The 15,166-nt window shown below is 44.7% G+C and overlaps 1 protein-coding gene across 6 annotated transcripts in view; it reads left to right on the plus strand.

Annotated features, from left to right (window-relative positions):
• setd2 (SET domain containing 2, histone lysine methyltransferase) overlaps window positions 1-15,166 on the plus strand; it is a 128,229-nt gene that overhangs the window by 64,005 nt on the left and 49,058 nt on the right. For all 6 annotated transcript variants that reach the window (XR_010975031.1, XM_068031516.1, XM_068031520.1 and 3 more), the window contains 3 exons: window positions 1,538-1,666; window positions 4,663-4,791; window positions 6,386-6,509. Coding sequence is in view for 5 of the 6 variants with exons in the window: in XM_068031516.1 (XP_067887617.1) it covers window positions 1,538-1,666; window positions 4,663-4,791; window positions 6,386-6,509 (382 nt within the window). In the remaining variant the exon portion in view is untranslated. The remainder of the gene's footprint in view (window positions 1-1,537; window positions 1,667-4,662; window positions 4,792-6,385; window positions 6,510-15,166) is intronic.

Genomic DNA, 15,166 nt, shown 5'->3' on the forward strand with positions numbered 1-15,166 from the left:
TGGTAGTTTGCAAGGTGATGGGATTAAGGGTTAGCTTTTTGAGGAGTGGAGTGATGGCGACAGATTTTAAAGGAGAGAGGAACAGTACCTGAAGGGAGAGAATCCTTTACAATATCGGCTAACATGGGATCAGGAAGGTAAGTTGGGTGATCAACACTTTAATGGGAATAGGGTTGAGAGAGAGTTGGAGGTGGGTCTTATGAACAAGACCATCTCGGAGAGGGCATGAGGGAAGGTAGAAGAGAAACTAGAGAAAGATGCAAATCCAGGGCTAGGATGGGCGTGAGCTTTAGAGGAAGTTTGGCCCGCTGGGTTAATGGAAGGGAGAATAGCTGCAGAAGCAACTGATGGGTGATCTTGATCTTAGTAACAAAGAAGTCCATGAGCTCCTTGCACTTATTGTTGGACGTGATGGGGAGAGGGATTGTTTGCAATAGAGAAAAGAAGCCTGGGCTACCTTTGCATTCCAGGATGATCCTGGCTAGTGAACAGTTTTGGGAGATGAGAGCAGGACCCGATAGTGCTTTATGTGGTCCAGCCAGATCTGGCGGTAAATGGCTAAACCAGTTGTCTGCCATATCCGTTCAAGTCTGCGTCCCTTGGACTTGAGGGATGAAAGAGATGGCGAGACATACAGGAAAAAAGGATGAGATGTGCAGGAGAGACAATATGGGAAGAGGCAGGTAATGAGGGAGACAGACCAATGGAGAGTGGCAGAGTGAAAATCTATGCAGCACAGTGAGACTTGGAGAAGACAGACAGCAGATGAATACAGCAGTGGCCAGTGAGAAAGAAGAAAAAGTGATTGAAAACTGACTGAAAGATGTAGTGAAACGTGAGAAGAAATGGAGAGTGAGAGACATTTCACACGTTTTTTGCCGAAAGGGAGGGCGTCAGCAGATCAGGTAACTGTTTGACAGAGGCGGGATTTGCAGACACAGAATAAAAGCTGTTAACTCTGGAAATTTAGGGAAGTATGTTGATAAAGTCAAGACACTCTGATTGTTGACCTGCCTTTTTTGTCACAGACGCTGACTGACCTTAGTGTATTTCCAGTATTTTCTTTTATTATTTCAGATTTCTTTTTATTTGCAGTATTGGCCTTGACTTGTCTTCCCCCCCCCCCCCGCCCCCCCCCCCCCCCCCCACCCCCTTCACCAGCTATGGATGCTGGGTGGATGGAGATCAATAGATTTTTGTTAGGGCAGGGTATCAAAGGATATGGAGCAATGGTGAGTAAATTGAGTTGAGGGACAGATCAGCTGCGATATGATTGAATGACGGAACAGGGTTGAGTGGTTGAATGGCTTGCTCCTTTTCCAATGATGGGAATGCTCTCTGCTCCTCAGTGCTGGGATATTTAAATCACACCTCCTTCCTTCAGGCTGCTCCTGCTGCTGATTTGTGAGATTCCATCCCCATAGGAAAAGCTTGTTTGCTTCTTTAATCAGAATTCTCATCCATGAAGTCCAGCCAGGTTCAAGGCATTTATCTTTTTTTTTTACAAGTCTTAATTAGACCGATTTACTTTTTGTAGGAAGAAAAGCAAATCTCACCGCGACATCAAGCGCATGCAGTGTGAATGTTTGTTGTCCAGAGAAGACCGAGAGCGAGGAGAGCTGGCATGTGGTGAAGACTGCCTCAATAGGTTACTCATGATAGAATGGTAAGTGCCTTCCCATTGATTTGTAAGCACCGACCAAGGACCAGGATGAACCCTCATTTTCCCCACGCCCTTTAGAGTCTGCACTTGTACTTTTATCAGATATAAGTCAAACGTTACTGTGAAATACAGCAAACTTGTTGCAGTTGTTGGCTATTGCTGAGAGGGTGCACAGGGTGTGAAACCAGAACAGTCCAAAGGGTTCATCTTTTGCAACTGTGGCTTTTTGTGTTCATTGACAATTCAAGGCCCTTCGTGTAGGACATCACCACAGTCAAAAAGGGTGAGAGAAACGGAGGTGAAGACTCAAAAGTTTTATGGTCTTGAGAAATGGTGTGTTATAGTAGACAAAGCAATCAGTTTTGACTTGGAGCTTAGGAGGAACAAGAGAAGTAAGTTAAAAGGAGCACTGACCATAGTAGTGCAGATAAAATGTAGGCCAAGAGGAAGAAAGCTGTGAGACGCAAAGTGATTGAAGCTTTGTCTGTCACGTATCCAGCTTGTTAACCTTTCTTGCAAGAGAGGCACTAGAACAGATATTTGAGCAAGAGTCAACTCTTGAATGACCCGGACTTTACAGAATTGAGTTGCAAGATGTTTATAAAAGCAAAATACTGCGGATGCTGGAAATCTGAAACATAAACAAGAAATACTGGAACCACTCAGCAGGTCCGGCAGCATCTGTGGAGAGAGAAGCAGAGTCAGTGACCCTTCTTCGGAACTGGCAAATATTAGAAATGTCAAAGGTTATAAGCAAGTAAAGTGGGGGTGGGGCAAGATAACAAAGGAGAAGGTGTAGATTGGACAAGGTCACAGAATGGCTGACCAGAAGGTCATGGAGCAAGCAATATGTTAATGGTGTGTTGAAAGACAAAGCATTAGTACAGATAGGGTGTTAACGGACTGAAAACTGAACAGCAGCAAGTAAAAATATGAAAAAAAAACAGTGGGTAAGCAAACTGAACAAACTAAGATGAAATAAAATAAACATAACAAAAAAATGTAAAAAAGAAAAAATAACTAAAAATGAAAGTAAAATGGGGGGCCCGTCATGCTCTGAAATTATTGAACTCAATGTTCAGTCCGGCAGGCTGTAGTGTGCCTAATTGGTAAATGAGATGTTGTTCCTCGAGCTTGCGTTGATGTTCACTGGAACACTGCAGCAATCCCAGGATAGAGATGTGAGCATGTGGGATTGCTGCTGTGTTCCAGTGAACATCAACGCAAGCTCAAGGAACAACATCTCATCTACTGATTAGGCACACTACAGCCTGCCGGACTGAACATTGTGTTCAATAATTTCAGAGCATGACGGGCCCCCCATTTTACTTTCATTTTTAGTTTTTCTTTTCTACATTTTTTTTGTATGTTTATTTTATTTCACAGTTTGTTCAGTTTGCTTACCCACTTTTTTTTTTTCAAATTTGTACTTGTTGCTGTTCAATTTTCAGTCCGTTAACACCCTATCTGTACTAATGCTTTGTCTTTCAACACACCATTAACATATTGTTTGCCTTTGCTCCATGACCTTCTGGTCAGCTATTCTGTGACCTTGTCCAATCTACACCTTCTCCTTTGTTATCTCTTGCCCCACCCCACTTTACTTGCTTATAACCTTTGACATTTCTAATATTTGCCAGTTCCGAAGAAGGGTCACTGACCCGAAACGTTAACTCTGCTTCTCTCTCCACAGATGCTGCCAGACCGGCTGAGTGTTTCCAGCATTTCTTCTTTCTGTTGCAAGATGTTTAAGTAAGCAAATAGGTGTTCCATGTTTAAGGGGGAAAAGCACGGGTGTGAGGCTAATTGAGGTATATAAGATAATTAAGGGGATTGACAAAGTAGATGTAGAGAGGATGTTTCCTATTGTGGGGTAATCTAGAACAAGAGGTCATAGTTTTAGGATAAGGGGTAGCAGATTTAAAACAGAGATGAGGAGAAATTACTTCTCTCGAAGGGTCATTTCTTTTCTTTCTTTCTTTTGGGCCTCCTTGAGTCTGTGGAATTCACTACCCCAGCGTGCAGTGGATGCTGGGATATTGAGTAAATTTAAAGAGGAGATAGACAGATATTTAATTAGTAATAGGTTGAAGGGTTATGGAGAACGGGCAGGAAAGTGGAGTTGAGGCCGAGATGAGATCAGCCATGATTGTATTGAATGGCAGAGCAGGCTCGAGGGGCTGAATTGCCTACTCCTGCTCCTAGTTATGTTATGTTAATTGGATAGCTTTCTCAAAGATCTGACATCGACACAATAAGTTGTGCTGTATGATTCTAAGCGCCAGTCGTGGAGGAAATTGGGAATTCCACTTGGGGTCACAGGAAATTCAGAGATCATGAGCATCATTCGGTGAAGATAGACCCAGTAAAAGTAACTGGTGGTAATTCTGCTGTGAGAGGGGGTGTAGAAGCTGTGACTTTAAGAGGGACATTCTCACTGATCCATTGAAAGATATTAAGGCAGTAAAGATTTGATTTAACTGCTGCACTGTGGAGAATGAAGCTTGTGTATGTGACGACCAGAAAATTTAAAGGAAGCTCATAAATGTAGTACAACACCAATGCAAGATTGGATAGGACTGGATGATGAGTGGAGATATTTTTGATATAATTGGGGCACGGGTTGGGTCCAAATGGAGCATGGGTTAGGTTAAAGATCTGTGAGCAAGCTAAGTGACAATAAGGCAGTGGTTTAATCACAAGTGGAGAGGAATTTGTATAATCATGGCATAGTTTTGGTGGAAAACCATATAACTTGTTTTAGAAGTGCACGGTAGCACGCAGTGTCAAAAGGCTATAGAGATATCCAAGGTGATGACCAACACATAACATAGATGTTCAAGGAGTGTTTGAATGTGGAATGTAATAGAGAAGTAAAGTAGCCAATTCGGGGACCCTTGCGGGTAGACTGAATGGCCCTGTTTGACTGTATCCAAGGGCAGATCATTGTATGTAACGTTTTATAGTAACGTTAGGTGTTTGTTGTTGCCTCTTCTCAGCTCGTCACGGTGTCTGCACGGAGAGTACTGTACAAACCGGAGGTTCCAGAGGCGGCAGTATGCCGATGTAGAAGTCATCCTCACCGAGAGGAAAGGCTGGGGTCTCCGAACAGATAAAGAGCTTTCAGTGTGAGTGAAACTGAATTTCTCTTTGCATTTGTGAAGCATTTCCAGTGTATCCCCCTCCTTCCTTACCTCGCCTACCACCACCTCCAACCCCAACCAGCCTCATTGAAGGAGCTAATTCTTCCAGGGATACAATTTTGTCGGCTGCATATAGTCTCTGAGATCTTGTCCAAGCGGCTGTTCTTCATGTATGAACCTAGACAGTGAGAATTGATGGCCTGTTAAACCATGGAGGCATCACTGAGGAGTCCAATTTTGTCCTCGTCCAACATCCAATAGCAGGCACACTTTTCAGCAGGGGTGACTGGAAACCATTCCCCCCTCCTGTCCCCACCCTCACCAGCTTGAGGGCATTTAACACCCGTCATGGCACTTCAGTTACTGCAGCCATAGAGATCAGCTAACTCATTACAGACCAGGAATTGAACTGGTCCATAGTTGCAAGCTGCCATTACCAACTGAATCCTTGGATGGTTGAGGGGGGGGGTGTAAAGTTTTTATATGTTATTCACGCTACCCGACCCGAACCCGATGGAACCTGGCGACGTGTCGCGTTCGGTTCGGGTCGCTCTTCTGCGTCCGGCATTTGGGCTCGGCTCGGGTCGGGTCGGACACAGTGACAGCCAGGATGTCAAGGCGGAAAATACTCTGCACTACTCTGCAGTGAGCAATTCCATCCAAGGTACAGCACAACCTCTTCAATAAAGTTGATTATATTCCAGTGGTCGAGTCGGGTCGGGCGCGGAAAAAAATGAAAGGACTCTGGCCAGGTTAGGCTCGGGTCGGGTTTCATTTGCAGACCCGAGCAGGCCTTGACCTCCCCTCCCCCAATGTATCATTCATCAGATTGAAAGTTGGTAGATAATCTAGTTCCATGCATCTGCTAGCGCCACTAGACCGTGCACTAGCAGATTAGGCAATATTTGTAGGTTTCCTCTTTGCGTCCCCCTAACTAGATTTCCAATTATGATTATTGTAGTTTTCCCATCACAGCTTCCCCCTCCAGGTACATCCTCCTGAAAAGCAGGATGAATACTCAAGATGGAAGGGACATTGGCCCAATTCTTGGAGGAGCACTTCTGTGGGCTACATTTGATCACTGAGATCTTAACCATGTGGCCTCCTCGTAGCAACTACTTGTTTGAGATTGTAAACTAACGTGAACTGAACTCATACGCAACCACTCCACGTGGTTGTTTGAGGTATTGGATATTTGACAAGGATATTTATTCTCTTTTCGCTCAGTGGTTGCTTATCTCTGCCTGATTAGAACTGTGACAAGATCAAGTCACTGCACTGTCCACTCCTCCTCTTGCCATGGCTATCTGCTTGGCTTTCTTCCATTTCAGGTCTTCCCCTACAAAGCCCAACTATCTCAGTTGTGGCCTCCAACTTCCATCATCTCTGAAGGTCTTCAACCATGAAAATGGGGCAAAAAGATCTTGGCTTTTGCCCTGTCCTCAGCCCCTCTGTCAGGTGGAGAAAGTTGTTGGATATTTAGGGAAGTAAGGCCCTTGCCTATGGTGAAGCTGTTCAGATTTCTGGTGGGGATGGGCTATGAAATACTGTTGTAACGAGGAGGGCTTTGTCTTTGCAGAAATAGCTTTGTGCTAGAGTACTGTGGGGAAGTGCTGGATCACAAAGAATTCAAAGCAAGAGTTAAGGAGTATGCCCGCAACAAGAACATCCATTACTACTTCATGGCATTGAAGAACGATGAGGTGAGAAGATGACCTGTGTTGCTCGTGATGCACATTCCTCTTACCCAGTCCCCTTTTGGTCCATAGTGTCTGTGACAGCTCACTGAAGGAGCTATCCCCTTTGTCCCATTCCTTTGCTCCCTGACCACACCCTTTTAAATTTGTCTTGTCCAAAGTTTTTATTTCAGGGTACATGGGCATCGATGGCAAGGCCAGCATTTCTTCCTCATTCCTAATTGTCCTTGAGAAGGTGGTGGTGAGCTGCCTTCTTGAACCACTGCTGTCCATCTGGTGCGGGTACACCCACAGTGCTGTTAGGAAGGGAGTTCCAGGATTTTGACCCAGCAACAGTGAGGGAACGGCGATATAGTTCCAAATCAGGATGGTGTGTGACTTGGAGGGGAACTTGCAGGTGGTGGTGTTCCCATGCATTTGCTGCCCTTGTCCTTCCAGGTGATAGAAGTCACGGGTTTGGAAGGTGCTGTTGAAGGAGGCGTGGTAAGTTGCTGCAGTGCATCTTGTAGATGGTACACACTGTTGCCACTGTGCATCGGTGGTGGAGGGAGTGAATATTTAAAGTGGTGGATTAGGTACTGATCAAGTGGGCTGCTTTGTCCAGAATGGTGTCAAGCTTCTTGAGTGTTGTTGGAACCGCACTCATCCAGGTAAGTGGAAAGTATTCCATCACCATCCTGACTTGTGTCTTGTAGATGGTGGACAGGCATTGGGGAGTCAGGAGGTAAGTTACTCGCTGCAGAATTCCCAGTCTCTGACCTGCTCTTGTAGCCACAGTATTTATGTGGCTGGTCCAGTTCAGTTTCTGGTCAATGGTAACCCTCCAGGATGTTGATAGTGGGGGGGCGGGGAGTGTTCAGCGATGGTAATGCCATTGAATGTCATGGGGAGATGGTTAGATTCTCTCTTGGAGATGGTCATTTCCTGCACTTGTGTGGCACAAATGTTACTTGCCGCTTATCAGCTCAAGCCTGGATATTGTCCAGGTCTTGCTGTATATAGACAGGGACTGCTTCAGTATCTGAGGAGTTGCAAATGGTGCTGAACATTGTGCAATCACCAGCGAACATCCCCATTTCTGACCTTATGATGGAGGGAAGGTCTTTGAAGCAGCTGAAGGTAGTTGGGCTTAGGACACTACCCTGAGGAACTCCTGCAGTAATGTCCTGGAGCTCAGATGATTGACCTCCAACAATCACAACCATCTTCCTTTGTGCTAGGTATGACTCATAAAGTCATAGAAGGTTTACGGCACAAAGGGGCCACTTGGCCCATCACGTCTGCGCCAGTTGAAAAAAAAGCCACCCAGCCGAATCCCACCTTCCAGCATTTGGTCCGTAGCCCTGCAGGTTACAGCACTTTAGGTACATATCCAGACACCTTTTAAATGAGTTGAGGGTTTCTGCCTCTACTACCCTTTTAGGCAGTGAGTTCCAGACCCCCACCACCCTCTGGGTGAAAACATTTTTCCTCATCTCCCCTCTAGTCTTTCTACCAATCACTTTAAATCTATGCCCCCTCATCACTGACCTCTCTGCGAAGATAAATAGGCCCTTCACAAATTCAGTTTTTCCTCAAAGCTGCATTTTTCCAGTCCTTGCAACATCCTCGTAAATCTCCTCTGTACCCTCTCTAGTGCAATTACATCCTTTCTGTAATGAAGTAATCAATACTGCACGAAATATTCAAGTTGTGGTCTAACTAATGATTTATAAAGTTCGCAGAATCGTTACAGAGCAGAAGGAGGCAATTCGGCCCATCATGCCCGCACTGGCTCTCTGAAAGAGCAATTCCCTCAGTTCCATTTCCCCGCCTTCTCCCCATAATGCTGCACGTTCTTCCTTTTCATATAACTGTCTAATTCCTTTTTGAAAGTTTCAATTGAACCTGCCTCCACCAAGTTCTCAGGCAGCGCATTCTAGACCTTAGCCACTCGCTGTGTGGAAAGGTTTTTCTTCATGTCACTTTTGCATTTCTTACCAAATACTTGAAATCTGTGCCCTCTCGTTCTTGATCCTTTCACGAGTGGGAACAGTTTCTCTCTCTCTCTACTCTGTCCAGACCGCTCATGATTTTGAATGCCTCTATCAAATCACCTCTCAGCCTTCTCTTCTCCAAGGAAAACAGTGGTAACTTCTCCAATCCATCTTCATAACTGAAATTCCTCATCCCTTGGACCATTCTTGTGAATCTTTTCTGTACTTTCTCCAATGCCCTCACGTCTTCCATAAACAGCGGTGTCCAAAATTGAACTCAATACTCCAGCTGAGACCGAACGAGTGTCTTATACAAGTTCAACATAACTTCCTTGCTCTTGTACTCTATTCCCCCATTAACAAAGCCCAGGATACTGTATGCTTTATTAACTGCTCTCGCAACCTGTTCTGCCACCCTCAAAGACTTATGCACATATCCCTCTACTCCTGCACCCCTTTAGAATTGTACCCTTTATTCTATATTGTCTCTCCATGTTCTTCCTACCAAAATGAATCACTTCACATTTCTCTGCATTGAACTTCATCTGCCACCTATCCACCGATTCCACCAACTTGTCTATGTCCTTTTGAAGTTCTCCGCTATCCCCCTCACAGTTCACAATGCTTCCAAGTTTTGTATCATCTGCAAACTTTGAAATTATGCCCTGTAAACCAAGGTCTAGGTCACTAATATATATCAGGAAAAGCAAAGGTCCTAACACTGATCCCTGGGGAACTCCACTACAAACCTTCCTCCAGCCCGAAAAACATCCATTAACCACTGCTCTTTGTTTCCTGTCACTCAGCCAAATTCGTATCCATTTTTCTACCGTCAATTTTATTCCATGAGCTACAAGTTTGCTCATAAGTCTGTTGTGTGGCACTGTATCAAATGCCTTTTGAAAGTCCATGTATAGCACATCAGCATCATTGCCCACATCAACCCTCTCTGTTACCTCCTCAAAAAACTCCAAGTTAGTTAAACCTGATTTTCCCTTAAGAAATCCATGCTGGCTTTCCTTAATTAACTCACATTTGTCCATGTGACTATTGATTTTGTCCCAAATTATTTTTTCTACAAGTTTTTCCACCACCGAAGTTAAACTGACTAGCCTGTAGTTGCTGGGCTTATCCTTACATCCTTTATTCAACAAGGGTGTAACGTTTGCAGTTCTCCAGTCCTTTGGCCCCACCCCCAAGTCTAAGGAAGACTGGAAAATTATGGCCAGTGCCTCTGCGATTTCCACCCTCACTTCCCTCAGCATCCTTGGATGCATCTCATCTGGCCCTGGTGCTTTATCCACTTTAAGAACAGACAGCCTATCTAATTCTTCCTCTTTATCAATTTTCAACCCCTCTGTTGTTTGACTTACCACGCCTTTCAACATTGCCTGGGTTGCATCTTCCTTGGTAAAGACAGATGCAAAGTATTCATTTAATATTGAGCTATGCCCTTGGTCTCCATGTGTAAATGCCCTTTCTGGTCCCTAATTGGCCCCACTCCTCCTTTTACCACCCTTTGCCTATACAAAACTTTAAGATTTCCTTTTAATGCTAGCTGCCAGTCTCTTTTCATGCTCTCTCTTTGCTTCTCTTATTTGCTTTTAAACTTCCTCTCTGGACCTTCTGTTGAGAACCAGGTTGACTATAGTATTTTCTACCTGGCACCTGTCATGCACACTTTTTCTTTATCTTAATCTCTACCTCCTTTGTCATCCAGGGAGCTCTGGATTTGTTTTCCTTACTTTTCCCCTTCGAGGGAACACAGAAACATAGAAAATAGGAGCAGGAGTAGGCCATTCATTATGATCATGACTGATCATCCAACTCAGTAACCTGTTCCCGTTTTCAAAGAACAAAGAACAGTACAGCACTGGAACAGGCCATTCGGCCCTCCAAGCCTGCGCCGATCTTGATGCCTGCCTGAACTAAAATCTTCTGCACTTCTGGGGACTGTATCCCTCTATTCCCATCCTATTCATGTATTTGTCAAGATGCCTCTTAAATGGAGCTATTGTACCAGCTTCCACCACCTCCCCCGGCAGCAAGTTCCAGGCACTCACCACCCTCTGTGTAAAGAACTTGCCTCGCAAATCCCCTCTAAACTTTGCCCCTCACACCTTAAACATAGTCCCCTAGTAACTGACTCTTACACCCTGGGAAAAAGCTTCTGACTATCCACTCTGTCCGTGCCACTCATAACTTTGTAAACCTCTATCATGTCGCCCCTCCACCTCCGTCGTTCCAGTGAAAACAATCCGAGTTTATCCAACCTATCCTCATAGCTAATGCCCTCCAGACCAGGCACCATTCTGGTAAACCTCTTCTGTACCCTCTCCAAAGCCTCCACGTCCTTCTGGTAGTGTGGCGACCAGAATTGCACGCATGCCCTTTTATCCCTTTAGACCCAAGAGCTATATCTAACTCCTTGAAAATGTACAATGTTTTGGCCTCAACTGCTTTCTGTGGTAGCGAGTTCCACAGGCTCACCACACTCTGGGTGAAGAAATTTCTCTTCATCTCAGTCCTGAAAAGTTTACCCCATATCCTTAGACTATAACTCCTGGCTCTGGACTCCCCCACCATTGGGAACATCCTTCCTACATCTACCCTGTTCAAGTCCTGTTAGAATTTTATAGGTTTCTATGAGATCCCCCCCTCACTCTTCTGAACTCCAATGAATATAATCCTAACCGACTGAATCTCTCCTCATATGTCTGTCCTGCCATCCCAGGAATCAGTCTGGTAAACCTTCGCTGCATTTCCTCTATAGCAAGAATGTCCTTTCTCAGATAAGGAGACCAAAACTGCAAACAATATTCCAGGTGTGGCCTCACCAAGGCCCTGTATAATTGCAGCAAGACATCCCTGCTCCTGTACACGAATCCTCTCACTATGAAGGCCAACATACCATTTGCCTTTTTTACTGCCTGTTGCACCTGCATGCCTGCCTTTGGAAAAAAGACCCATTTATCCCTACTCTTTGTTTCCTGTCTGCCAACCAATTTTCTGTCCATCGCAATACACTACCCCCAATCCCATGTGCTTTAATTTTACACGCTAATCTCTTATGTGGGACTTTGTCAAAAGCCTTCTGAAAGTCCAAATAAACCACATCCACTGGCTCCCCCTCATCAACTCTACTAGTTACATCATCGAAGAATTCTAGTGGATTTGTCCAGCATGATTTCCCTTTCGTAAATCCATGCTGACTCTGCCCGATTCTGCCACTGTTCTCTAAGTGCTATGTTATAAAATCTTTGATAATGGACTCTAGAATTTTCCCCACTACCAACGTCAGGCTGGCTGGTTTATAATTCCCTGCTTTCTCTCTACCTTTTTTAAATAGTGGGGTTATATTAGCTACCCTCCAATCTGTAGGAACTGTTCGAGTCTATAGAATCTTGGAAGATGACCACCAATGCATCCACTATTTGACTTTGAAGGTAGCCCGTTGTTCATCTACCAGTTTTCCTGCCAGTTTTTGACTCTCTTCCCCGCAGCTCCGTTACTCCATTGAAGTTGGTCTTCCCCCAGTTAATTATTCTTACCCTGGATTGCTGTTTATCCTTTTCCATAGTCAGCCTAAACCTTATGATACAATGATCACTATCCCCTAAATGCTCTCCTACTGATACTTGATCCACTTGGCCAGTCTCATTCCCAAGGACCAGGTCTAGCAGTGCCTCCTTTCTGGTTCAAGTAACATACTGTTGCAGAAAATTTTCCTGAACACACTCTAGGAATTCTTGCCCCTCACTGCCCTTCACACTACTATTGTTCCAGTCTATGTTTGGATAATTAAAGTCCCCCATTATAACTACCCAATAATTTTTGCATCTCTCTGTAATTTCCTTGCAAATTTGTTCCTCCAAGTCCTTCCCACTAGCTGGTGGCCTATAGACAACACCAAGCAATGTAACTGCACCTTTTTTGTTCCTTGGGTCTAGCCAAATTGATTCTGTCCTCGACCCCTCTGGGCCATCCTTTTTCTCCAGCACTGCAATGCTCTCCTTAATCAATATTGCCACCCCTCCCCTTTTGTTCCCTTTCCTATCTTTCCTGAACACCTTGTATACAGGAATATTTAACACCCAGTCCTGCTCCTCTATGTTATAAACAAGTCTCTGTTTATAACCACATCATATTTCCACATGGCAATCTGTATCTGTACCTCACCAGTCTTATTAACCGCACTCTGTGCATTCACATACATGCACATTAACCCTGATTCAGACTTTATTACTTTCTCCCTTACTTTGACCCCACCTAATAACCTACTATTCCCTACTCTCGTGCTATCTATCTCCCCAGTATTCTGTGCACCTTGGTATTCCTCTTTGATACTTGCTCCTGGTTCCCACCCCCCTGATAATTTACCAGTTTTGCTTCGCTCCAATTTGAGCTGCCTCTCAGTTTCCCATTCCCCTGACAATTTAGTTTAAATCTTTCCCAACAGCACTAGCAAATTCCCTGCGAGGATATTCGTCCCAGTCCTGTTGAGATGTAGCCTGTCCATCTTGTACAGGTCCCACCTGCCCCAGAACCTGTCCCAATGTCTCAGAAATCTGATGCCCTCCCTCCTACACCAGTTCTCCAATTCTCCTATTCCTATGCTCACGAGCACATGGGACTGGGAGTAATCCTGAGATTACTGCTTTTGAGGTCCTGCTTTTTAATATCCTTCCTAGCTCCCTAAAATTTGCTTTCAGGACCTCATCCCCCTTCTTATCTATGTCATTGGTACCAATGTGGACCGCGACCTCTGGCTGTTCACCCTTCCCCAGAAGAATGTCCTGCAGCCGCTCTGTGACGTCCTTGACCCAGTTCCAGCATAACCTCCCTGCTGTTATATTCTATACCTTGGCTAATAAAGGAAAGGATTCCATATGCCTTCTTAACCATCTTATCGAGCTGTCCTGCTACCTTCAGGGATCTGTGGACATTCACTGCAAGGTCACTCACTTCGTCTACACCTCTCAGTATTTTCCCATTAATCGTGTATTCCTTTGCCTTGTTTGACCTCCCCAAATGCATTACCTCACACTTCTCCAAGTTGAATTTCATTTGCCACTTTTCTGCCCACCTGAGCAGTCCATCGATATCTTCCTGCAGCCTACAGCTATCCTTCTCGCTATCTACCACATGGCCAATGTTTGTGTCGTCTGCAAACTTCTTGATCATGCCCCCTACATTTACGTCCAAATCATTAATATATACCACAAAAAGCACTGTACTGAGCCCTGCGGAACGCCACTGGAAACAGCCTTCCGCCCCTCAACAATTACCTTTTGTTTCCTGCCACTAAGCCAATTTTGTGTCCACCTTGCTACATTTCCCTGGATCCCATGGGCTTTTATTTTTTTAACCAGTCTGCCATGCGGAACCTTGTCAGAAGGCTTGCTAAAATCCATGTAGACCACATCAACTGCACTCCCCTCATCTATCTTCCTTGTTACTACTACAAAAAATTAAGATCAGGTTTGTCAAACAAGATCTTCCCATAACAAATCCATGCTGACTATCCTTGATTAATCTGTGCCCTTGCAAGTGACAGTTTATCCTGTTTCTCAGAACTGATTCCAATAATTTGCCCACTACTGAGGTTAGACTGACTGGCCTGTAATTATTCAGTCTATCTCTCGCTCCCTTTTTTAAACAAAGGTATAACGTTAACAATTCTCCAATCCTCCAGCACGACAATTGTATCCAGTGAGGATTGGAAAATGATGGACAGATCCTCCACTATTTCCTCCCTGGCTGCTTTTAACAACGTACGTTTCATTTGGCCCTGGTGATTTATCGACTTTCAAGGATGCTAATCCCATTAATACTTCCTCTCTCCCTATGTTTATCACATCCAATACTTCACACTCCTCATCCTTAACTACAATATCTGCATCTTCCATCCCTACATGTGGATTAACTTTTTTGGTCTTTTATGGGCCCTACTGTCTCCTACGTTATCCTCTTACTCTTAATGTATTGATGAAACATCTTTGGGTTCACCTTGATTTTTCTTTCCAATATTCTTTCATGCCCTCTCTTTGCTTTCCTAATTTCCTGGTCGCCACACTACCAGAAGGACGTGGAGGCTTTGGAGAGGGTACAGAAGAGGTTTACCAGGATGTTGCCTGGTCTGGAGGGCATTAGCTATGAGGAGAGGTTGGATAAACTCTGATTGTTTTCACTGGACCGACGGAGGTGGAGGGGCGACATGATAGAGGTTTACAAAGTTATGAGCGGCATGGACAGAGTGGATAGTCAGAAACTTTTTCCCAGGGTGGAAGAGTCAGTTACTAGGGGACATAGGTTTAAGGTGAGAGGGGCAAAGTTTAGAGGGGATGTGCGAGGCAAGTTCTTTACACAGAGGGTGGTGAGTGCCTGGAACTTGCTGCCGGGGGAGGTGGTGGAAGCAGATACGATAGCGACGTTTAAGAGGCATCTTGACAAATACATGAATAGGATGGGAATAAAGGGATACGGTCCCCGGAAGTGCAGAAGGTTTTAGTTTAGACGGGCATCAAGATCGGCGTAGGCTTGGAGGGCCGAATGGCCTATTCCTGTGCTGTACTGCTCTTTGTTCTTTTGTTGGTTCGGGCTCCTTGTTGCCACATTCGGTCAGATGCTGTCTTGATATAAAGGGCAATCACTCTCGCCTCACTTCATTTCCATTTAAATAGCCAG

The sequence above is a fragment of the Heterodontus francisci genome, chromosome 5, assembly GCF_036365525.1.
Source record: "Heterodontus francisci isolate sHetFra1 chromosome 5, sHetFra1.hap1, whole genome shotgun sequence".
Taxonomy (NCBI): Eukaryota; Metazoa; Chordata; class Chondrichthyes; order Heterodontiformes; family Heterodontidae; genus Heterodontus; species Heterodontus francisci.